This window comes from Daldinia caldariorum (assembly GCF_022478825.1).
Source record: "Daldinia caldariorum strain CBS 122874 unplaced genomic scaffold F4812scaffold_1, whole genome shotgun sequence".
Taxonomy (NCBI): Eukaryota; Fungi; Ascomycota; class Sordariomycetes; order Xylariales; family Hypoxylaceae; genus Daldinia; species Daldinia caldariorum.
Window position 1 is genome coordinate 277140 of NW_025953037.1, and position 23948 is coordinate 301087.

Consider the following 23948-nt stretch of genomic DNA (forward strand, 5'->3'; position numbering starts at 1 on the left):
ATTGAGACTTGGTATGGATTGAAAGTCAGCGGGGAGTTATTTAGCTCAGATATCAATTCATCCTAGAAATTCGTAGGTTTCCTTCTAGTACCTATACCAAAGGCACTATTGGCATGTCCCCTTGGCGCATAGCTATCTGCTTGATCTATATATCGCCCAATCTAAGTCTTTCTTCGATGCACTTCCACAGAACGACTGTTTGCTCTAGATGCATTGCATAAATATCAGGCCCTATATACATCTCAGGGTTGATGGGAGTAAGATCGTTAGAGCCAGCAGGGGGCAGTTTCAGTCTTCTTAGCTCACTGCGAATAAGTGAGACGACCGCCACGAATAGATTCTTGTCTAATATCTTAGCTCGCTCCATCGTAAAATTGCGAAAATGTGAGCACGAGAAGAGAACTGTGAGCGCTATAACGATATCTGGTCGGTCATCGTTACCAAGACGAAAGATTTCTGCTATCCGTCTTGCTCTATAGACAATGCTAGTGGGGTGCACATGCAAAAGCGGTTCGTATAGGCGCGCGAACTTATCATAATCATTGCTCACACAATGAAATGCAGAACCCTCGATTGGGCCGTATGCTAGGTATTCGCCATTGCACCCCACTATGGCAGGCTTACCATCGGGTCCATCGCAAAGGCCGGCTTCTCTTAACTCAGGGAAATGGTAGATCTTGACGTGTGGAGCTAGCAATGTCCTATCAATGATTGCGATGTAAGTTGCATCACTGGCGTGTGCTTCTGCAATAGTCGATGTCAATATGTGTTATTTCGCTGCTGGCTGATGATATGAGATGGTAATCGACGCGTCCAAACGGCAAAACCGTGTGAGGCCACTTGGCCAGAAACGTTTCATCGCGCAAATAGTGAATAAAAGGGGTGACATCAGGGGCTCCTCTTAGGTAGTTAAATTACATACCGGCGTAGTGTGTGGTGGCTGCCCATGAACTGAATTGAGTCTCAGTAGTTGAAAAGCTCAGGTGATCGATGATCATCCTCTTGAGATCTTTGATCATATACATATTAGTTGGTTTGCTGCCGTTAAGAAATCCTCGTGGGATAATCCCGCTTGTGGTATTCAACTTAGTGTCACCCCCAGAATAGCGGCCGAAACATCTGAAGAGAAATCGTGGCACTCGCTTTCGGGAAGCTACTGGCTAGTAAGCAGCTGCACCTTCAAGTCAGATAGTATGTCCTGTAGAAATCCTTTACCTTCCAGTTTTTCCCAGGCCTGTCTCGTTAACCCGTGGGTGGCTACGTATTCGGGCAGTTTGGGAACCTCAGTGTAAGTTACTTCTATCCCCGCTGAGGATCTCGATTTCGTTAGATGTAAACTAAGGATATTAGACTACTTAGCATATTTCCCCTTGCTGCCTATTCAGTCCGCTTCAACCTATCCGAAGAATGTGGTGAATGAATGAGCAGGTTAGGTAGATACGGACCTTTCTACTTTTGTCACCACATGTTCCATAACATCGCCAATAGGAGTCCTCATTTTTGGCTTAAAAACCTTAGAGACCTTAGGTTTGGAACCATCCATCATCGCCGAGGTCTCTAATAAATGCAAAGTCATCTGTGCTGAGCCATCATCTGTGTCATGGAGATCTAATACTAGACGGGTGATGTTATTAAGTTTCGTCTTCTTTCTCCCAATTGTCCCGTCCGGAGATTCTTCTCTGCTGCGCTTATGAGACATATCTGGTGATAGAGCTTATTTGTTGTACCTATCAATTTTTAGTGCGAATATGTCCTTAGCATCAGATAGGTATGGCCTATTGTAATATTTATATTTATATTTATCACTTCAAAGAGAACTTTTTATTCAATTCTAGCCTACCTTAGGCAGTTGCGATTTTTAAAGCATAGCCGTATAGATTCGAATACTCGATCATACCCCTTACCTGGAGCCTTCCCGAGTCGATTGCTGTTATAATAGCATCAAGCTTGACAAAGAATTACTTGGTACTCGATATATCTCCTATTGGTATAGAAGATAAGAGCATACCTAAGACATATTGTTTCCGTGTTCGATCGAGGGCAAGCTTCTACCTATATTCTAGGCCATTCTAAAAGCTGCTGTTACTTGATTCCTAAGTCTTTGAGTATTATAACCAGATTCTACGCTTCCTCCATCATCCGTTCATATCAAGTGTAGACAGCTAGCTTCAAGAAGTAGGTAGGTACCTACCTAGGTAGTTATCAACGTGGATCTGTTTCTACATTGCTAAGGTGACTTAAGATGGCGATTGTTTTTTAAGCTACTCATAATCTCCTGACTGCGAGGAAAATATTGCTCTTCAATTTCGACTAGGCAGAGGCAGACTAGGTACCTAACCTTAAGTAACTGCCTCCTAGAGCTCACAATGCTTTATGCTTCAAGAGTTGAGTTTACATTATTCTACCTAGGTACTTTAGCCACCTACCTAGTATGTGCTTTGCGAGACATGCATCAATCAAATGCGCGACGATGAGTTATCTATTACAAGGGGGTTTCTGCATGAGGTGTACCTTTGTCTATTTTGGTATCTTTGCAATGGTCCAAATATTACAAGCTTTACAGTTACTTCGTCAAATTCGAGATGTATGATGGCATCGTAAAGTTACCTAACTACCTACCTACCTTATACATCGTATCTATCAGTCTCGTGTTTAACAGGGCGATAGACGAAGTAATCGAAGGTAGCCGGTAACGCGGTCCCGTTCACATCGGAACACGCCACTCCCACAAACGCCCCTGTGAAGCTCCCGTGGGTCTGATGTCCACCACATTCGTCTGAAAGGATAGACGCGTCATAAATCGGCCCAATCTTCTTCAGTTCGTCGCCCTGCAACGCGTAGGAAAATTGCAACTGGCCACCGCGAATAGTTAACGCGAGTTTTACTTTTCCCTCGTTGGGGATCTGCACAGGGTCCGCAAGGGGCATGTTGAGTTTGCCGTCGGGCCAAGAGGCTTCCGATGTTAAAATGAGCAGTTCCCTCTGGCCGTCGGAGTGAGCCGTCACCGTAAGATAGAAGAAGTTGTAGCGGCAGTAGTATGCGGTAAGCCCTGCGAACTGCCTCTCGTCAGTGGGTGAGAAATCGATCGTCGTTTCGGCGTCGTAGGAGAAGTGAGTCTGTCGTCTCGCAACCAACGCCTGCTCAAACCAGGAGCCAATGGTCTCCCGACCGAATAAGATAAGCTTGCCATCCTTCGTAGCAAAGATGCGATCTGTTTCGGGTGTTCTCAACCATTGAAAGTCATTATGCAGTCCGTTATCAAAAGTATATCTTTGCTCCGCCCAGTATTGGGTATCATCACGCACTCCAGGGACGTCGACGTAAAGCGAAGGGACGGGGCCATCCTTTACAAATAGCCAATCGTCCTTCCAAAAGGCTTCTTGAATGGCAGTCTCGCGACCGAGCACACAGCGGCGCTCCTGGGTTGTTGGCCGGCCTGTCAGATGTACAAGGTATGTCCGCCCTTCGGGCGTTTCCACGATATCGCCATGACCGGCTCTTTGCAAGGCAGCAAGCGGAGCATCCTTGGAGCTGAGAATAGGGTTCTGCGGATGCACCTCGTATGGCCCCCATATATCGCGGGAACGTGCTAGCGTGCAAGCATGGTGATAAGAAGTTCCACCCTCGGCCGTCAAAAGGTAATACCATCCATTCTTCTTATAAAGGTGTGGCCCCTCCACGAAATCCAGTTCCGTGCCCCGGAATATGTTTTTCTTCGGACCAACCAGTTTGCCTGCTGCGGGATCGAATTCTTGCAGAACGATTCCCGCAAAAGAACGGGGTCGGCGCCGATAGTCTTGCAGCATGTTCACGAACCATTTTTTACCGTCGTCGTCGTGGAAGAGAGAGGGGTCGAAACCAGACGAATTGACGTAAACCGGGTCGGACCAGGGTCCTTCTATTGATGGAGCGCTAACGATATGGTTATGTGCGTCTTTAAAGGAGCCATCTTTGCGCTTCACATCCGTATATACAAGCCAAAATTTGTCGCCGTCATGGGTAAGGCAGGGTGCCCACACGCCGCAACTATCAGGGTCACCACGCATGTCCAGCTGAGATTTCCGGTTTAAGGGGCGTGTGACCAGCTCCCAGTTTGCGAGATCTTTAGAATGGTGAATTTGCACTCCGGGGTACCATTCGAAAGTAGACGTAGCGATGTAATAGTCGCTACCGACCCTTAGTATTGACGGGTCGGCATTAAACCCAGGCAAGATCGGGTTGCGAACTAACGGCATAGTAGCGAATGGTATTCCCAGGCGGCAAGATGTGATGATTGAACAAGTGTAGGAGGTATCTTAGCAGCTCTCCTTTTAAGAATAAGTGACAACTACCTCCTATTTACTTCAACATCGCACCGTAAGAACGTTTTCGGTTGCGGCTTATAATGATGGCCCGAGAAGATGTTGAATTTAGCCGGCCAATCGCGATTGCGCTTCGTCGGTTCAATTTTAGGCATTCCTTCTACTTAGTCGCATTGAATGAGGGGGGCTTCGCTGCCTTCGAATACGGTAACTCGTCTCATAGTTCTCACGACATTGGTAAAGTGACCTTTGGCATATAAGTACCTAGAAAGGCAGTTTGGTAGTTTGGTGCGTCGTCCAGCGGTGTCTCCCAGTGGTACCTAATCTATTTCTGGTGTGTAAAAAGAATAGGGGCGAGTCTGTCACTTCCAACTGTCAACGTGAATAATGGACAGCGCCTCATATTATATTCCTTACCGAGCACCAGTACGCCTACAATTGGGAATCTTCAGCCTCATGTTACCGAACTTAGTTCATTCAGCATCTCGACTGGGGATCCTGTTATCGTCAATACGGGGGCTTCAATCTCTTCCATTGGGAACCCTGATTACAGTGATAGCAAACCGTCTTGAGCGACATCGTTATAGCCAGCGCCGATGGCGTAGAAAGAGAGGCTTTAGACTTATTTAGTAATGCTTTTGCTGAGCTTTGGCAAAGATAGTAGGCTAAATGTATTCATCGGCGGGGTCCTATACCACACCTTCAGCGTGTAGTAAGAGACACCTGAGAGGTACCTATGCAATATATCGCATCTACTTTAATTAGAGTACTAAGTAGTTCCACTCACTGGCTATTCATCCCTATATTATCAATACCTATAGATGTATCGTCTAGATTCATCATATAGTATTTATAACACAACAGTATATTAAGCGAATCTCGCCCAAGAGACACGCGGCTAATTCAAGAATGGTCAATGATAAGACTGGGGGGATACGAGTATTATTACCCTTGAAACTTGTCGTAGGAACTGATGGTAAAAGAATCCCGACCTCCGCATATCTCGCCCTCGATTCCTACTTGTGGTATAGCTATAACAAGAGTTGCTGACCTTAGTAGGTACTTAGGTACAGTCGAGGCATATATAATTCATGACCTGCCTTGTTTGGCCAAGTAAGGGCTGAGATTGTCTGGACTCTGTGGGATTGTCCTACATGAATAAAAACGCCGTCATCGATTACGCGCCAGTTCCCAATTGTTGGTCTTTAGCTTGTTCTTATTCAAACGAACTTACCCAGGTACCTATCTAGGTATCTATCTTCTTGGGTATTCTATTTTTTCATTTTTTTTCATTCACAACAACACTATTAAAACAAAGCATATGGTATAAAAGACTACAGTTTATAGACTTCTGATCTGGAGACGTGGCGTAGAAAGCCTACATATAAGCTATGGCGGGCCATGTGTAAGTAATAGTTCAACGGCACTCTCGGTAAAGACATCATATCTGACGCAAACCCCAAGAAATATGATGGACGACTGTCTCATATCAAACTGTCCGTGAATATAATTGCTATTTGCCCAATTATCCCAATATTATGCACGTGTCCTAATAAAGAGTGTAGTGTCGCCGGCTACCCTTCGGTCCGCTCTTCGTCTCCTAGTCTCGCAGGGAGCTTCTACCCAGCAACCGTTCGTCGAGCATATACGCGCAAAGTTCTATGAAAATCCACCTCGCTTCGACGAGCCAGAGAAACTGTTTCCCGGGGACGATATTGTATCGGAGGCCTGCTTGAATTATCTTGCTCAGACTAGATGCATCTTTTCGTGCAAGCTATCTCTAGAGTCATTCCCTTAGTGAGAACCACCCCCACCCCCTTTTTTTTCCCGCAATGCAATCGCACATTATCTAATAAAGACAGTTTAAGGCATTTCTTACAAGCTATCCCACGGGCAAAAATTCGAGTATGTTATTTTCATGACTGTACGTTACTCAACCCTTGACTCGCCGTCTCCAAGCTCCTAGAGACGTCCTAGGTTAAATTGTTTCCGTGGATCCTAGACCCGTAACATAAATAACACATGTCCCTCTGTGATGCCCCTCAATACTCTCTCTAAGAGGTGCCTAGATGATGGAAACTCATATAAGCTCTATTATAGTGGACCAAACGTAGCAAGCTCGCCATGCTCTTGGCCAAGTTCGACGGGGACGTCGTCCAAGCAATACAAGCGCTTAAGGAATCCGGCCCAGAGCCGAACCCTGAACTTTTAGGCTCGGCCGACGGCTTGCTCGCTGACTTGGGAAACTGCAGATCGTACTGCGAGGAATGCCGTCCTCCGCTGCCATTCCCCTTTGCACGTGCCACGCGGCAAGTCAAGGACGTCTTAACGATTCTGTTCCCCGAGCACGCGGGAGCAGTTAATACCACCACCCAGGAAAATGAACTGGCCGTATCTAACAAAGCACCTGAGAGGTTCCTTGCGATGGAAAAGGTTTGGCTGGGGTCGTCCGGCGCGCCTCGGCTGTTCAACGGTCTATGGCAGGTGTCGTCGCCGTCCTGGGGCTCCGGATCCGCCCAAAGCCAAGAGGCTGCGCTTTTGCACGCCGTGGAGCACGGGTTGACGGCCACGGACATGGCCGACCACTATGTGAGAAAATCATAGTCGAGTTTAGGCGGTAGATTGCGGCTAATGAATATGCCACCTACCTAGGGCGATGCGGAACTGATATACGGCGATTTCAGGAGCAAGCTCGCCCCTGAGATACGAAGTACGACATATGCCGCAACCAAATGGGTGAGTTATAGAAGTCATGGGACTTAGTCCCGGGGAGTATCTGAACAGATATTAACGTAACGTAACGCAGTGCATCTTCTCGCCAGTCCCCGAACCTATAACCACGACATTCGTGCTCAATGCGGTTCGCGAACGGTGTCGACGATTAAGGGGACGAGTCGACCTATTACAGTTTCATTGGTATGATGTACGCGCTCTTCCTTGACTACCTAGGTACCTGGATAGGTAGGTACCTAACTCAATGCCAGCGATCGTTGTTTTCTTATATAAAAACAGTACGAGGATAAAGCATACCTCAACGTCTTGGCTGAGCTAGTACGCATCACGAAATCCCACCCCGAGCTGGTGTCAGCGATTGGCCTCTGCAACTTCGATTCCGAGCACGTCGAGGAGTCGTGCAAGTATCTCATCGCCGAGACTGGTTCGGTCGGGATTGTATCGAATCAAATACAAGTAAGTAAGCATGCATGCATGTATGCATGCCACGTTCCCAGGCGGTCCCCTTCTTTCCGTGTTGCTAAGCTCACGCTTGTAGTTTTCTCTTGTAGATGCGCGCCCGTTGCGGAAGATGACTCGAGTATGTGATAAATACGGATTGAAGCTCCTTACATATGGCTCGTTCGTAAGACACCTCGCGCTCTTTTTGACATGTTTATCAGGTATTCTAGCATGCTGATAACTGGTATGATGAGATTAGTGCGGAGGTTTCCTGTCCGAGAGATGGCTTCACCAGCCAGCCCCTGAGTTGTACACAGAATCGAACCTGTTGACCCCTTCGCAACGCAAGGCGAGTAATTCATATTCCTGTCTTAAGCGCTGCCCATTGCATCGCATCGCATCGCATCGCATCACATCAACATCATGGCTAACATCAAAGCCTTGTAGTACTTTGACATGATCCTTAGTTGGGGCACGTGGAAGGAGTTCCAAGCATTGCTCGAGAGCCTCTCGACCACAGCTCACAAGCACGGCGTAAGCCTCACGAACGTTGCAACGCGCTGGGTCTTACAGCAGCCAGCGGTAGGCGCGGTTATCGTAGGGACTAGGCTTGGCATCTCGGACCATGTCGCCGAAAACTTGAAAGTGTTCGAGTTTGAACTCGATGACAGCGACATGTACAATATTAACAGGATTGCACTTGGCTCGTCAAGACAGAAAGTGACGACCCTCTTCGATAAACTCGGGGATTGCGGCAACGAGTACCGGAAGATGCATTGATGGTTGACCGATCGAAGGCTTATAATATATTTCATTAATTCAGTCTATAACCCCCCCTCCCCCCTGTTTCACCCTTGATTTCAATAGCGCAGTACCAGTAAAACCATTACATACATGTGCATTTGAGTAGTATGAAGCTAATATTTTGATCCCTTCTCTACCTGCCTTAGGCACCTAGGTAATTGACACAAATAAGCGGATACAATAATCGTATACGCCCACGCTGGAGCTATACATGAGGCCAGAATAAAAGCTAGAGTATAAATTTGTTTTGCCGGGATTCGCTTCAGATGGACTACCACCAAACTTTCGCTATTTTGAACGCCAGGATCGCCGTGAAACCCTCTATTAATCCATGTACATTGGTTCGCCGCCGTTAACGCCCTGAACAATTGACCCATAATCACCATTATTCATTATTGCATGTCCGTGTTGACTATGCATACGCCCTGGTACTGAGGCACCAGCATTCAGATTTTGCATCGTTTGCCGTACGTCAATTCCTTGATTAGGCATCGTCCCATTGACGGCGAAATGGGTTTTAGTATTACCAGAAACTCGTTGATCAATATTCCTCGTTCGTGATATTTCGAGCTGCTGATGCGGCTGCGTCGGCGGTTTTGCTATGACGGGAGTGATTGTAGCAAAATTTTCATCATCCTCCATTTCTGCATCGGCATCTTGGTCGCTGTTTTCGTCGGGTGTGGTAGAGGTAGCGGGCGCCATTGTGGTCGCTGACATGGTTACCGCCGTCGCCGCAGGCTCGTTCAGCTGCGTATTAGATGCTATGGAAATAGATCCTTGTTGCTGATGTTGTTGAGGTTGCTGTGGTTGCTGGGGATGGGCCGCCATTTGGGCTTGAGGGGCGGGTACAGGATTAGTGGTCGTGCTAGTCGGGGTGGTCGAGGTCGTTTGGTCGAGCGTTCTCTGTCCAGCCATACCGGCTCCCCGTGACGACACGATGACTGCCTTCCATCGTTCAATAGCGCGACTCACTATGGTATCAAGATCGACGTGGCGGTCGTCAGGCTCAAGACCGACACCCCTATAGCCTTTGCTCCCCAGATCTAGCAAATACGAGAGAAGAGACTCTTCGATAGGAATTGTTGTTGGAGGAGCTATCCTGAACTCTCTCGGCTGCTGTAGACGGTTGAGCTGGTCGATCTGGGTCTTGAGGTTGGCGTTTTCTTGTCTGATGGAAAAATGTTTCTCTTTCAACTTCTCCACTTCTTTCTGTCGTCTCCCTACGCTCCTTGCCAACTCAAGACCCCAAAGCTCGGTCCTCCTCTGAAGGGATAGTTGCTCCCAGACATGATAAGTTGATTGTAGATGCTCGCAAACCTGTGCTTCGAGCTTGGCTGCCGCCTCTTCTGCCCTCTTTACAGCATCACGTGCATCACGAGGCAAGATCGCTTTAGAAGGAGGATACGTCAGATCCTCATGCGTCGAAGTAGTTGCAGTAGCGCAAGCGACCTTCCACTTCCTGAATTCCTCCTTGAAGTATGCCTTGAGTGCTTCGAATTGCTTCTGAGCCGGGGGCTGTATGGACCAGGAGGACGACGTCGGATGCGGTGTAGAAGAAAACAATGTAGGTGGTGCTTGAAGACATTGGAGGGTAAGGGCAGGGAAGTCGAGAGAAAGGGGATCGAAATCGAACGGAAGAGAGTCCATGTCTATTTGCTGCCTGAATTGACGTAACCGGTTAGTATCGTAAAGCCATATAACGTCGGGAAGGGGTTCTTACTTCGCGGCCCTCCATGAACTAAGCAATTCCCGAAGTGCCAGTTCGGCAGCTCTTGCTGTATCCATAGCATCTGAAAGCTTCTGTCTTGCCTCTAACTGAGACTTTTGGACCGTCCTGCTGGGTGCACGCTGCATGGGAAGTCGCCTGGAATCTTGGCCGCTACCATCGTCTGGGCTGCTCTTCAATTCCCCATTCCTTGCCGGAATATCATTGATTACACCAGTAGCTTCCCAAGTAGGTTGGAATGGATATCTGGGCATCTGATTATCTACGACAAATTGACCTTCTTTCGGTATAGCATTAGATTTCGCGATAGAATCGGGAGCGGGGCTCTTTCTCGAAGAGGCTGTCGGGGTGCCGGGGGTCGAGGTATCTCGCCGAGCAAGAGAGCCCCTAGGCTGCCTGCGGGTGATACTCCCTCGCATCTTCCTAATGGCCTCGACATCGTGAATGCCATCTGGGGCTTTTGGATTCTTCTCTTTAATATATAGATCTAGATGCCTCCCCAACGACGAAGATGTGAATGCCTGGCCACAGTATGGACAATTCCTATCCTTTGCCGCACTTGCTTTAGAACCACCCGGGGATTCGACGGCGGCGGCGGCGGCAGCAGCAGAAGCAGCAATGGTCGCTCCCTCGGACATGGCTAGATAGAATTCGGATTGGTTTGGGACGGGAATAATTTAATAGATGATATTATTAAGGCGTAGTCGAATTAATAAACGAGTGGTATGCGAGAGGAGATGGGAGTCGTAGAGTAAAGTAGGTATGTAGAGATCCGGGGAAAAGATATAGATGGTTATAATAATATATTAATTTCAAGAGCTGCCCCGAAGGAGCATCTTCCGTCCGGATCTCATCCAGGAAGAAGACTCCTAAGAGGAATCTTAATAGTTAACAAAGGTTCTAGTAATGCCTTAGTCATTTATCTCGGGGAGTTGTTACGAGAGGAGAGGGAATTGGTATATTTTTCGGTTGCGAAAAAGCGATTTAAGTTGATAAATGTATTTGTTTCTTTGAGGACGAGATGTTATGTTTGGTCCCTTTTTTTTTAACTTGGGGGATTTTCCGTTCAGGGGGGTCAGGGGCTACCTTACCTTAGCTTAGGTTAGGTACTTTCGTAAAAGGTACCTACCTACCCAGCATAGGCATACATGTCGGTAGCTATCTATATCCATTCTATGGAAGTCGCGTCGTGACAAGGTAAGCAAGCACTACCGATATATATCAGGTACAATATAATTAATACCTTACCTACGATAGCTAATTGCATGTTATATAATTACGTAGGTTGTAATCATACAATTTGATAGGTTACATATATATTTTATATTAATTAACTACTCAATGCGATATTACTAGAAAAGAAAAAGAAACTAAAAAAAAACCAAATAGCAAAATGTAGCAGCAGTCGGTAAACCTTGACCGTCACCGTCCGTCACCGTCAACAAGTTCCATCACTCTGATAACTTACAGACACTGTACGCGTGGCTGCGAGCACTGTCTCAAAACAAGTAACGCTAACTGAAAGATACCTAGGTAGAACCGGGAATGGTGGGTCTAGAAGCAGCTCTAATGTACATGTACTATGTACCATTATGTAGGTCTCCTAGCTTCCACTTAGGGCCGCGTATGTACATATTTCAATTCCGCTCAATAGGAGTTCCAGACTTGAACTCCACATCTGCGTCTAACCAAGATGGTAAAATGGACTCTCCAACCCGCCAGCTGCGGGCAGCCGTGAAGCATTTCCAAAAACCCCTTGGTCGTTACAAGGCCGGACAGGTCAATTCGCAAACAATTGAAGCTCGGACCAATTCAAGTTCTGCAATGCCAAACTTATTACATAGTACAAGCTCTGATTTGTCGCAATAACTTCATTACCAGTTCTCACCATTCTTAGCCGTTATCCAATTGCTCCGTTTTATTCTATTTTCTCCATCTACCGTCCCCGTTGATCAATTCGTTTTCGCGACGTGAATCCAGTCCTCGTACACGTTTCCTTCTACCCAAATCCCAAAAATGCCACCTGGTACGTCATTTCTTCTTTCGGATGGGCTCGTCGCGAAGTTTAGGTTATCTCTATCTAGATTACGCGATCGCGATGCGCCAGCGCCATTTTCCATTCCGATTCACCCAAGCCCCCGAACCATCTTGAATGATGCTTCACTGTTGGTGAATATTGGAGCTAAAGTTTTTTGTTCTATAGCTATCAGCGATGACGAAGCCTCCGATGTTGGCGAAGTGACGGTCCCCTTGCTTTCAACACGCGAAAAGAAGAGCTCCGCTAGCTCACAAGAACGCGACAGTAATGAGATGCGTGGTGTTGTGAAAGGCGATATAGCAAATGGCGATGGCGCCGGCGACGATGGAGAAGAAGACAATGAAAATCTAGACGAGGATGAGTACGTAACGCACCCAAGTGGATCGATTAAAGGGAGGGTGGAGGATCAGGAAACCGTGGCTGACTGACGGTTTAGGTTCATCGTCGAGAAAATCCTCTCCCACGTTGTCGAACCCGATGTAAGTAGTATGCGCCGCACAATTACCTCGGAACACTCACCAATAAATCATACAGGGCACAGTTAAATTTAAGGTCAAATGGGAAGGTTATGAGAAGAAGTCGGATCAGACATGGGAAGACCATGAGAACCTCAAGTTAGTGCAATCATATCATTGCCTACCTATTATTCTACGAATTATTACCAGATTCTTTTACATACCGGTTTCGCATGACTTACCAATCTTTCATGGATTAGAGAAAACGCCTCCGACGTCCTAGACGAGTACCTCAGTAGCTTTGGTGGGCTGGAAAAGATCCTTGAAGAGGGAAAAACTGCACTGAAGACGAAGAAACGCGGGCGACCTGCGTCAGGAACTCCCAGTAACGGTACAAAACGGCGGCGCAATGGAAGCCATCCCGCCTCGGAGACACCTCCGGCTAGCAGCCGAGCCTGGAAGCCACCAGTAGGTTCTTGGGAAGACGAAGTCGAGTCTATCGACGCTTGCCACGACGAAGTTAAGGGCAAATTGGTCGTATACCTTACGTGGAAGAACGGAAACAAAACCCAGCATGATACCAAGGTCGTGTACAAGCGATGCCCGCAAAAGGTTTGTTGACAGCGTTGGAGAGTGCTATTCTTGACTTACTCACTAATGTAATGCTCGCAGATGCTACAATATTACGAACAACGTGTCAAAATCGTCAGGGCAGATTCCGGGGTAAATGATGAATAACAGGTATCCATAGTACGAATATGTCAGTCGGATAAGCAGCAGTTGGCGCGCCTCGGTCTAAGAGGAACTTATAAGTGATCGGAATAAGGAGGTCAGATGAGGGCTGGGATGATACCCAAGCACTAACATCAAGAACACCCAGGTTCTTATATGAGAACTTCTGGTCTGTACAATCGAATAGTCCGATAGCTATTAGCTATAAGGAGTAAGATATCAAAGGTACCACCAATATTATTATACATTAGGTAGATTTATTAGCAGAAGAAGCAATGGCGAGTACGGCGTCGTAATTTGGATAATTACCGAACAATCTTAAAAGAGTTCTCGTTTTTTTTCTCGTTCCTGTTGATTGTCTGTCTGTTGAATGCATTTGCAGCTATACTCTCTTATAAATTTTAATATCAGCATGGTCTTATATTCATTCTCTCCCTCTCTCAAGTTTCAACCTCTGGCAGACAGGAACGCATTATCAAAAAGGGGTATGTATACGGAATAGTGATGGTGAAATCAATTTGGTTATGTATGTGCTGTACATACACGTATCACGTACCCAATATACACACGATCTAACGCGTGGGAAAAGAGGGCTAACCTACATGTCTGAGGTACATACATAGTACCCAGGCTGCTAGGTAAACGGCAGGACGGATGAAGGCGTGGCATGATGCAGCTTTGAATTGAAATCCGGAGGTTGGGGAACAAGGCGCTAAAACAGTTCTAGGTTTAGGCTTGGAAAGCTCGGGCCACTTTTTTTTTGTCCTTACTACTATGTATCCCTTGGCAGAAACCCCCTGCATCCCCCTCCAAAAAAAAGTTGGCCGCCAACCAACCACCGGGTAAGGCCCAAGGGAAAGCTTCACGGTTTACTTCAGGTACCTCTTCAGGTACCTACCTACCCCTGTAGGCAGGTTCCCGACTTAATTGTACCTTACCGTACCCCTGGTCCCGCCCGCCCAGCTGTTCGTTTTGTACCCAAGCCCAAGCCCAGCTAAAAGCGAAAGAAAAAAAAAAAAAAAGAATCTCCTTCCTGCCTTGCGGATTTTCCCAAAAGCCCAGCCTCGCTATTTACTCAAATAGAATGGCGGGGCAACCAACAGTATTTGTACCTCGATGCCCATTCCATTCGTCGTGTCCCTTTTTTATTTTATTTTATTTTCTCTTGTTCTTTTTTTATACTGCATTTTTTGACATATGTTGTATCTATCTCTCTTGATACAAGCTTGAATAAAAGTACATTTTATTTTATTTTCCGTCATCGAGTTTCGATCGGACGGAATCGAAGCAACGTTTCCCACCACCACCTATTTTAAGGGGAACCCATCACCATAGCTTCGCTATCTATCTATCGTCGGCTTAATCGTTATCGCTCCGACGATAACGAAGCACGATATTACTGCTGTGTTCAGCGTCGCATCGCTTGACAAAACCGCCTATTTAAGACGACGAGATAAGAGATATTCTGTATCTCTTTTATATCAACTTGTCTCGACCAGCTTTGCTTGACAGCTGGTATATAATATCTACATCCCTTTTTTGGTTTTAACCCACACCGCAACACTACCTGCCTACCTACCTACTCTCTCCTCCTTCCTTTGTATAATCCACCCAGCCCATCCCCATCCCCAGCTCCAGCTCCAGCTCCAGCTCCAGCTCCAGCTCCAGCTCCAGCTCCAGCCGCAAGCATGAAGGAAAACGACGTCATCGCCATCATCATCATCCTCCTGTTCATCGTCCTAGCCCTCATCGCCTTCGGCATCTACAGATTAGTCCAGATGGCCCGGGTACAAGGCACCGTCTCGGAAGAGAGTGGGTCGGGTTCCAACATAACGGACGAGGACTAAAAAGAAAAAGAAAAAAGGGGGAGTGAGCCTAAGCTGGAAGGAAACGTCTTATAACCAACCTACCATATTAAGCAAAAAGACGAAAAAAAGGGGGAAAGAAGAAAAATTATCTACGGTTCGAGGTCTGGCCTTTTATGATTAGGGGCGTTATCTCTTAATTCGGGGCCTTCTTCTGTGCCCCCCTCATATTTTTTTTTTCTCGTTTTGCGCCTGCTGCTTGGATACGCTTACGAGTGCTATTCTGGAGTATTCGATATGCCTATCACATCGAAGGTATTTTTGCCCAGAGGACAGAACATCTGAACCTCGCAGCCAAAACCCTTTCAGGCCGTAGGCGAAAGCAAGTTCTTGGAAGCAACCAGCAGCTATATGCAGGCAGACCGTGGCCAGTCGAGCTTGGCCAGCACCACATTGTTATTGTCATTTACACGCATATATATTACGGCATTTACGATCTAAATGTACATAAAAGGAGAAACGGGGTATTCGGGATCACGGGCGCGGTATACGCATCTTATTGGGGCTCAGGGATGCAAGTGTTTGATATGTCGGGCAACGTATATTGTGTTGGGTTTTGTCTTGCCGGATGACCATAGGCGGTTACGTACGAGCACGAAGGGGATTGAGGACATGAAATATGAACATTGGGAGAGGAACGCGGGTGTAATGAGTCACATGAAGTAAATATGTAGAAGGGGTAAAGTAGAGCCCGAGGGCTTGAAACTTGTCGCCTCAATAATGGGAAGCTTCAGATCCACTCTCGTGTCAACTCCATCATTTTTATTACTCTCTTGTGCTATGTGCTTCTATTCCGTCCTGCATGTATGGACAACACTCGTTTTCCTAGTCTGTTCAGCGTTATGCAACAACCTCATATATGGACGGGAGGGTATCTTATTTTTGCTTTCGCAACAGACCGGCATGCGCCGATTCATGATGTAAGAGGCGAATGCCTCAAACTACCATCCCACATACCAAGCCCATATGTTGGATAAAAGGGACACGGCAAAGTCGCGATACCGCCCTCTATCCGGCAGTCTGGCGGGACATGCCGATTTATGGGGACACCGTTTACACCCCTTGTCCCGCCTTTTAATTCAAACCTCAAACTCCATGAAATGCGTTTACTTTCATGGTGTATCTATCCCTTATAGCACCCTTATATAACCCAAAAGTAAATGTAGATCCCCAAACCCAACTTTTTTATACCCTAGCCAATACCGAAATCGATGTACGGCCAACCTAGCTCATACTTCTCCTGCGCTTGTAACTCCGCATGAACCACGTTGCTCTAGTTATGGTAAATCTCAACATATGTATGTATCATCAACCAATTCTAAAGATAATATGCTGCCCAAAGATGCCAAATCTCAAGTTCGTCGTAGTATTCTCTTTGTAATGCTGTTCTTGAAATGTCGCTATAAGGTGAGATGTGAAAACGTAAACATTCGGTCGTAAAAGAAATCCCTACCGCAAGGCTAGGTCTTAAATTGTCGCTAGATTCCTCATCGTAACGTAGCCGCCATATACTCTGTTGGTGCATTTATCTTGGTAGTGAGCGTATCCATTTGCTAGGATCCACTGCTGTCATCGGATTCAAAGAACCACCCCCCCCTTTCCCAATTGCCGGGTGCGTAGAGGGAGTCCGCGCGAACTTCATCATTGGAAATTCCTTCAAGTAAGACGTTAAGCCTCTTAAAATCTATAGGCTTTAAAATCCAGCCGTCAAATCCGGCTTCGACATATGTCGACTTCTCCCGCTCTACGAGAGAAGCCGAGACAGCAAAAATAGGAATCCTTTCGTGGCTAGCCGCTGAACGAGTAGGCTCAGGGCCTGTTCCCGACTTCTCGAAGGCGCGTATCATCTTAGTACTCGTAAGACCATCGACTATAGGCATCTGTAACGCAGGGTCGTTAGTTTTCCTAGCGCAGAATATTTGTTAATGTGCAATAACTCACTTGCATATCCATAAGGATAACATCGAAACCAGCGGGCTTTTCTTTATAAACACTGGCACAATCTTCGCCATTGACGGCATGATATACTTCGTGCCCGGCTTTCTCTAGACGCTTTCGCAGTATCTTCATGTTTATAGGGTCATCCTCAGCAATAAGCACCTGCAGTTTACCTGAATGCGTAGGGGATCCAAGCTTGGGGTTACTTGCTTCCTCTTTGCTAGTTTGAATCTTTCCATCGGTTTCGAGCGCCGCTTGGGGTGCAGTGCCAACCGAAGACACCATTGGTTTATCAAAATATTCATCTGGCACCTTAATAGGCCTTATGGGCGTCTTGGTATCTGCAACACGGTACTGGCCCTCAGATTCGTCTGTGGGAAATCCAGCCTGCCCTAAGCCTGACCGATCCAAGCCATTCATATCGATTGTTGATGGATGGACCATGTCTGATCCCGGTAAAGTGTCCAAGTCATTATTTTGACGTTCTCTCGAATGTAAACGGTCTATGCCAGTAGCCCTTTCTTCGAAGTTTCCTAATGAGAGGGGCGTTTTAATTGCGTCAATAAGACGATCCGCGTCACTCTTATTGCTGTGAGCACTATTGCTAGTAGCGCTTCTTATACTAGTGACACTCTTAGTCTCGTCGAAGCTTCTCCTTTCAACGCTTGCGCGCTTTGATGCGTTGATAGAGATGGAGCTCTTTCGATTAATGAGCATGACTTCATCAGCATCTCGTAGAGGAAAGGCTTTGACGACGGGAGCTGTACTTGAAATAGCTATGGTGTTAGCAGTAGCATCAGTAGCGTCGAGCTTCTCGAGTGATTCATTTGTCAGCAATTCAAAGGGAAGCTGGATGATGAATCTTGATCCTTTCCCCTCTTCGGATTTTAGTCGCAGTTGGCCATTCATATTACGCAAAATCCTCGCAACAACAGCAAGACCCAGGCCAAGGAAGCGATTGTCCCCTGGCTTCTCCATGTCGTCAACAGATGTAGATGAATCCGCATCCATGCTTACTTGCTCCAAGTCTCGAAAGAGGCCATCAAGTTTTTCGTTGCTCATACCGCGGCCGGTGTCTTGAACAACAATTTCAACTTTAACGCGGGACTCGTTGACCTCTGCGGCATATGATTCGACCCTTATTGAACCCTCGCTCGTATGCTGAATAGCGTTTGCTGTCACATTTGCTACTACCTGCCGTACCCGGCGATAGTCGCCATGGACATATCGGGGAAGTCCGGGATGTTCGATGACTTCGTAAGATAGCGCTTTCCGCTTAGCGTCTACTTTAAAGGGCTCAGTTGCTTCACGAATGCAAGCTGGCAAGTCCAGAACTTCATCTTTGATCAACTCTTGACCCTCTTCCATATTAGTGAGGTCAAGGAGGTCGTTGATCACGTATATGAGCGACTTAGAAGCTGAATGAGATCTTGCCAAGTTTTCTCTAGTCTCTTGCTCTAGGGGCCCTTCCATAGCAATTTCTAAACAATTAATGATTGCGTTCAAGGGAGTGCGGACCTCATGGGCAGAATTTGCCAAGAGAAGTCGAGTAAGTCGACTGCTCTGCAACGCAGCTTCTTTCTGCCTCCAGACCTCAATGAATTTTCCTAGTTCAGTGTAAGTTTATGTGAGTTAAAGGGGGAAAGGTAAGCATCGGTATGCAATACTGTACATACCGTATACTAAACAGAGGACGGCGGCAGTTTCCACCTGCTCCTCGGACCACTCTCTAGATTTCCCAATGACGACTTCTTGCCATGCTTTGAAGCTTGATCGTGGCTCCAGAAAACTCGAAGTGCCTGCTTTAATTACCTTCTCATATGGATTACCAGCCCACTTTACTTCTCTAACTTGTCCCTTTCGGAAGAAGACGATAAAATCGTTTCCGCCCGCACTTAGTGGAACATATAACAGACCGGCGATAACTGAGAAACCGGGAGCATAGTGTAGCTCTGGGAAATCCTCACGGATATCCTGAGTAGTTAATACGGAAGTGAACTTTCGCAAGCGTAGGTATTCCAGCATAGCCAAAGCTTCTTGGGACTGTTCAATCTTCCCCAATATTTTCGTCTCACCTCTGATAGATAGCATACCACAATCTGCGTCGAATAGCTTTATAAGATCATTAGATGAGGCGGTGATATATCCCGAAGGATTCTTGTCAGTCGGCACGGTATTGATAAGTTTCCTCGCCTGGAGACGTGACGCATATGAGAGTCGTTCAATATTGCGCGATGCTGTGTCGCCTACTAGCCGACATAGCTTTCGAATCGGAAACGGAATTCGCATTCCTTTCGCGCCATAGCTATGACATGCAATAAGTCCCCATAGTTCGTTAAAGGCGTTAATTGATATGGACATAGAGGACCGGACGGCCATGTTAGCAAGGTACTTCAGGTGGATCGGAGACATGGCTCGAAGATAGGCATGGCTGAGATCGAGCGGCCTTCCTAAATCCTCGGGAGATCGACAAACGAGCCTCGCAGATTCCAAATCCCGGTCGTAGAGCAATCGAACTTTATTAAGCTTATATAGATCTCGCGCTTGTTTCGGAATATCGGATGCAGGAAAATGCAGGCCGTAGTAAAGATCACGGGTGTTTGCAGGATCAACTAATTCGGTCACGACTTTGCCGTTGAATGCCGCGTCGAACTGGTAGATCATAACTCTGTGAAATCCAGTAAGCTCTTTGACGATTCCCACCAATATTTTCAGAAAGGTTGGTAGATTCGGCGCGGATGCCAATTGTTCTTGAACTTGGGACATTATATCGAACACCTGCATGGCACTGGCTCCGCCGCGTCTATTCCGTGCGCTTCTAAGGATTCTCAGAGGTCTACTGCTAATTTCGGTGCTTTCCTGAAACTCCTCTGTTGTTGGGTTCTGGCAGAGGGTGTCCTGGGGCCCATCCGGTATTGACTCGTCAACCGGTCGGAGGGGGTGTTCTTGGTCATCCTCAGGCTCAAATTCGCAGATGATCAGCTCTGGATGACTTGCGTTAATATGCGTTGCGCACCACAACTTTATGGACCTCTTATGAGGCGGTCGTATCGATATGCTGAATACGTCAGGCCCATTAGTAGTTGGGTCGGCTTCTTCGTCTCGAATAAAGTCAATATGGTCTAGAAGATTATCGGTCTGCTCTTCGGTCAGAATTTCGGTAAAGCTTTCGAGTCGAAATAACTCCTGCGGTGAGAATCCAATTATCTTCCTGGAGTTTTCGCTAACGCATCGAACAGTGAGTCGACCATCGTTTTCCTCTCTAAGAGCGACAAGAAGACCGAATGCCTGGACGGCTCCAGGCGTGTGGATCGGCTCATCTTCACATCGCTGTAAGCTACCGTCACGCCCAGTAATAACAGCATGGCCTTCCTCTGTAACCACGTGACGGAAACGGACCGTCATCAGCGTATCGTCTAATTCCCCAGGATGTCCACGTCCAAATGAAGCATCAGAGCGGTTCTCTCCCAGATGTGACATCATGCTGTCCTTCGACTTATCGGAAACATCCGAAGATGCGTCGTTAAAAAAAGACAACGGGCCGGTAGACGTAACCCTCTTCAAGTTTGGGGTTGGGCTAGAGGGACGTATCTCTTCCTCCTTTAATTTTCCAATATTGTCTTTATTCTTCGGCGATCCCAGAGACGACGAAACAGGAGTACTATACAGTGTTTCAGCCCTTTGGGGCCCATCGGACGTGTCTACTGAAATACGAGCATTGCTTGGTCGTCGCCGGCCATCCCAAGTCGTGCCTTGGCGGGATATATAACCTTGTTCTCCCGGATTTTTTACCAACGTTAGGGGCGTCGGTTGCGACTGGTCAACACTAACGACCGATCGGATAGGGAACACTCTATCCGAAAGGTCGGCATTGCTAGCGCCAGTATCACGACGGTGTCGATTATCAGCACCTACACCAGAAGATGAAGGAATGCTCGATGCTTGGTTATGCGAGGCATCGGTATTCACCACCGTGGTGGTTTCCTCCGTTGAAATTGGAGGGGAGCTTGGTTTCTCGGCGGATGTATCTTCTACAGGTATAGGCGCATTCGTTGGCTCTTCATGGTCACCTGCCTTGTAGGATGGCCAAGAAAGTGATGTCGCGTTGTCGTCATTTTGCGCCCCGGGCTCAGAGGACTCGTTAAGAGCATGATCAGCGATGCGCCGGTTTTCAGTCGCCTGATCCTGGCTTGACTCCATGCTATAGGGAGAATAATGGTGACGACCTAAAAGTCGAGGTGAGTCGATCGCAACCCCAACTTCCTCGGTTGTATATATCACTTAAACTCTCAACACACCCGCCTTCCCATATGCAGCTCCTACCAAACCCGACCTAGATATCCCGATAGCAGCGATATTCCAGCCCTTAGATACCTAGATAGACTAACATTTACCTAGGTAGGTATCTATTTATATTTTCAGAGAACTAGGTGTGGCGCATGAGCGCGAGGAACGAGGAAGGGCGAGGAGTAGAAAGAGAAGAGAGGAAAAAAAAGTTCCACCTGCACGGCCAAAACAAGTTGAGAGAATACAGATTGTTTGCTTCTAATCTGGACATCTAAAATGAAGAAACCCCAAAATCGAAATTGGAACATGGGAAAGCAACAATGGCAGATCTGTAGTGGGGTCGGGGTTAAGTTAGGTAAGGCAAGGTACCTCCTGATGTCTTAACCCAGTACATTGGTATAGAGGGAAGGAAAGCCCTACGTATTCTCTGAGTACGTAGTAGGTTAGGTACCTAAGTCGCCACTTGCCCTTCACCTTCTTTTACGATCTATCCATACGTACCTCGTATGTACCTAACGTACCTTGTATTGTACCAAAAAGGTTTTTGTTTGGGCTCTTAGGTACCTAGGTTAGATACCAGGTAGGTACCTAATGATTTGCGTGAAAGGGAGATTAGGTTGCGGTATGCAACGTATCTTCTTTATTTAGCATACGCAACATGTGGCGGCAGGGAATTGGAATGAGAGGTATCGGCATCGTAATGCGTACCTACAGTATAATTATGTGCTTACAAGTTCCAACTTCCACCTTTTTCAATGGCGTCGTACATGAGGTATATGCTAGCAGGGTTACCAGGTACATGTACTATGTATGACTTAATGTATGCACCCGAAGCAGGGTCCTAGTTAAAGCTGCGAACTAATAAAAAAAAAAGGTAATTCAGATTTGCGATTAGGTTATCCGTTCGATAGGTACCTAATCTATTAGGTAGTGGCTTTAGGTAGAAAGAAGCATTTATTCCCTCGACATCGTTGACATCATTTTGCAGGATTACTGCCGGGCTGACTGAAAAACTTCCTTGTTCTATGAACTCTGATTGGCTAGCGCTAATATAAGACTACCTACCAATTAACCCATCTACTTTCTATCCCCTTACCCTATTTTTTACGCTATTTTAGTATTGTACAAAGTTGTGCTATAGACGCTACCTAACGCATTTACACTACTATTGTATAACAACCTCGGAAACATTCACAACAAAAAAACATGGCCTCAAAGACTTTTCCGAATTAAAACAAGTCTTTATAATTTCAAACAATCCAAACAATCTGATTGTAGTTCTTTATCCAACTTGCTAAACAGATCAAGAGAAAAACTAACACCGCAACAAATGAATTGCGTCTACAAAAGAACCATGTTTTTCGGCTTTTCGTATAAGTATGATGACACTTGTTTACCAGATGCAACCTTGAGTATACCTTATTTCAGCACACTTCATCTCCGGTAGATACTCGACATACTAGACCTCGAAAACACAAAATGATTACAAAAAGGGTAAAGACTTCTTCATCAGGTAAGGGAGAGCGCTCGTCCTGGAGAAGTCGACTTTTTGAATCAAACTCACCCGTAAGTGTGGCGAACAAATTCAACTTCTTTGGACAGGCCAATATCGAGCAACCCAGCAGCGCAGAGCAACCCAATATCGATCCAAACATGATGGAAATAGATACCGAGATGGTAGCACCCAATACGGAAGCACCCGTCTTCCCGCTGTGCCAGCAGGTGGTATGTCCCGAGATTGAGATGACCGACTATGATCCCACCCAGGTAACCCAGGAAACCCAGGAGAACAACCAGAACTTCCGGGAGGATGTAGAAATGGCCGACGCGTCGTCTCTCTTTCCCACGGAAATTGTGGACGTATTCGCAGCACCAAAGACAGCACCGAGACAGCAAGTTCCAGCAACCGACAAACCGAATTTTAAATGGCAGGACGCTAACCCGACAAATCCCGACAGAGCGCCGCCAGCTAAGACTCGAGTTGACCCTCCTTCGAGTTTCGAGCTCTCGATCATTGAGTTGATAAAGAGTAAAAAGATTTACTCGGTCTCTTACGAGAAGGGCAAGTTAGAGGTAAATCTTGAGTAACGTGGCGTGGCATGGCTCACGTAGTTGTTGTCATTGTCACTTCATACCGGATCTGAGGATAATGGAGATGACAAGTTCGTAAGTACTTATATATATGTAAGTGGACAGTTGAAACATTTAACTAGCAATGCTTTTAGTTGTTTGCCTAGGTAGTATAAGTATAGGAACGTAGGTAGGTGTCTATACGCAGTTTGTTTCTGAGAATATTATATTACCTTAGGTACCTAAGAGGTAATCAGCTATCCTTCAATATAATATATACTCACATTTACTAGTAACTGTTAGTCTTGTACTTACTGAACCACATACCTAGGAAGTAGGCAGTCGAAATAATGAATTATTCGTGCGAAATTTAAACAGATAATTATATAATTTTATTAGTACTATTATTATTTCATCTCGTGGTTTATTTGGACACATACAGAGACTTTGTTTGCAGTGACTCTGCCCGTGCTTGATACAACAAATTAATGCGGGTTAAAACCCCGGATAGGGCCGTCCCCGATCCCGGGCCATTGAATCAATCAGACCACCAAACGT

At 46.5% G+C, this 23948-nt stretch overlaps 9 protein-coding genes across 9 annotated transcripts; 5 read left to right on the top strand and 4 right to left on the bottom strand.

Moving 5' to 3' along the window:
* Nucleotides 1-145: 145 nt before the first annotated feature.
* On the bottom strand, nt 146-1699 carry F4812DRAFT_454030 (uncharacterized protein; the record flags this gene model as incomplete). Its single annotated transcript, XM_047936571.1, has 4 exons — nt 146-744; nt 923-1153; nt 1216-1337; nt 1446-1699. The coding sequence occupies 4 exons, from the start codon at nt 1697-1699 to the stop codon at nt 146-148; spliced, it is 1206 nt and encodes a 401-aa protein (XP_047794536.1).
* A 908-nt stretch (nt 1700-2607) lies between these two features.
* F4812DRAFT_3509 (glycoside hydrolase family 43 protein) lies at nt 2608-4635 on the bottom strand. Its single transcript, XM_047931731.1, has one exon. It carries the CDS (start codon nt 4233-4235, stop codon nt 2625-2627), a length of 1611 nt encoding a protein of 536 aa, XP_047794537.1. The 5' UTR covers nt 4236-4635; the 3' UTR covers nt 2608-2624.
* A 1101-nt stretch (nt 4636-5736) lies between these two features.
* F4812DRAFT_3556 (uncharacterized protein) lies at nt 5737-6152 on the top strand. The gene is made up of 2 exons (XM_047931775.1): nt 5737-5797; nt 5867-6152. The coding sequence occupies exons 1-2, from the start codon at nt 5770-5772 to the stop codon at nt 6097-6099; spliced, it is 261 nt and encodes an 86-aa protein (XP_047794538.1). The 5' UTR covers nt 5737-5769; the 3' UTR covers nt 6100-6152.
* A 273-nt stretch (nt 6153-6425) lies between these two features.
* On the top strand, nt 6426-8447 carry F4812DRAFT_464365 (aldo/keto reductase; the record flags this gene model as incomplete). The annotated part of the gene is made up of 6 exons (XM_047938337.1): nt 6426-6890; nt 6954-7037; nt 7108-7224; nt 7314-7490; nt 7573-7614; nt 7923-8447. The coding sequence occupies 6 exons, from the start codon at nt 6426-6428 to the stop codon at nt 8253-8255; spliced, it is 1218 nt and encodes a 405-aa protein (XP_047794539.1). The 3' UTR covers nt 8256-8447.
* Nucleotides 8448-8477: 30 nt separating this feature from the next.
* On the bottom strand, nt 8478-10809 carry F4812DRAFT_3620 (uncharacterized protein). Its single transcript, XM_047931852.1, has 2 exons — nt 10000-10809; nt 8478-9939 (listed from the first exon to the last, which is right to left on the bottom strand). The coding sequence occupies exons 1-2, from the start codon at nt 10641-10643 to the stop codon at nt 8604-8606; spliced, it is 1980 nt and encodes a 659-aa protein (XP_047794540.1). The 5' UTR covers nt 10644-10809; the 3' UTR covers nt 8478-8603.
* Nucleotides 10810-11737: 928 nt separating this feature from the next.
* On the top strand, nt 11738-13891 carry F4812DRAFT_407910 (heterochromatin protein one). The gene is made up of 6 exons (XM_047932328.1): nt 11738-12031; nt 12209-12404; nt 12480-12522; nt 12578-12657; nt 12759-13110; nt 13171-13891. The coding sequence occupies exons 1-6, from the start codon at nt 12022-12024 to the stop codon at nt 13234-13236; spliced, it is 747 nt and encodes a 248-aa protein (XP_047794541.1). The 5' UTR covers nt 11738-12021; the 3' UTR covers nt 13237-13891.
* Nucleotides 13892-14918: 1027 nt separating this feature from the next.
* Nucleotides 14919-15667, top strand: F4812DRAFT_454035 (uncharacterized protein; the record flags this gene model as incomplete). Its single annotated transcript, XM_047936572.1, has 2 exons — nt 14919-15042; nt 15351-15667. The coding sequence occupies 2 exons, from the start codon at nt 14919-14921 to the stop codon at nt 15665-15667; spliced, it is 441 nt and encodes a 146-aa protein (XP_047794542.1).
* A 779-nt stretch (nt 15668-16446) lies between these two features.
* F4812DRAFT_3673 (hsp90-like protein) lies at nt 16447-21342 on the bottom strand. Its single transcript, XM_047931891.1, has 3 exons — nt 18710-21342; nt 17037-18640; nt 16447-16975 (listed from the first exon to the last, which is right to left on the bottom strand). Exons 1-3 carry the CDS (start codon nt 21231-21233, stop codon nt 16649-16651), a joined length of 4455 nt encoding a protein of 1484 aa, XP_047794543.1. The 5' UTR covers nt 21234-21342; the 3' UTR covers nt 16447-16648.
* Nucleotides 21343-22519: 1177 nt separating this feature from the next.
* Nucleotides 22520-23648, top strand: F4812DRAFT_407915 (uncharacterized protein). The gene has a single exon (XM_047932329.1). The coding sequence runs from the start codon at nt 22800-22802 to the stop codon at nt 23406-23408; it is 609 nt and encodes a 202-aa protein (XP_047794544.1). The 5' UTR covers nt 22520-22799; the 3' UTR covers nt 23409-23648.
* The last annotated feature ends 300 nt before the right edge of the window (nt 23649-23948 follow it).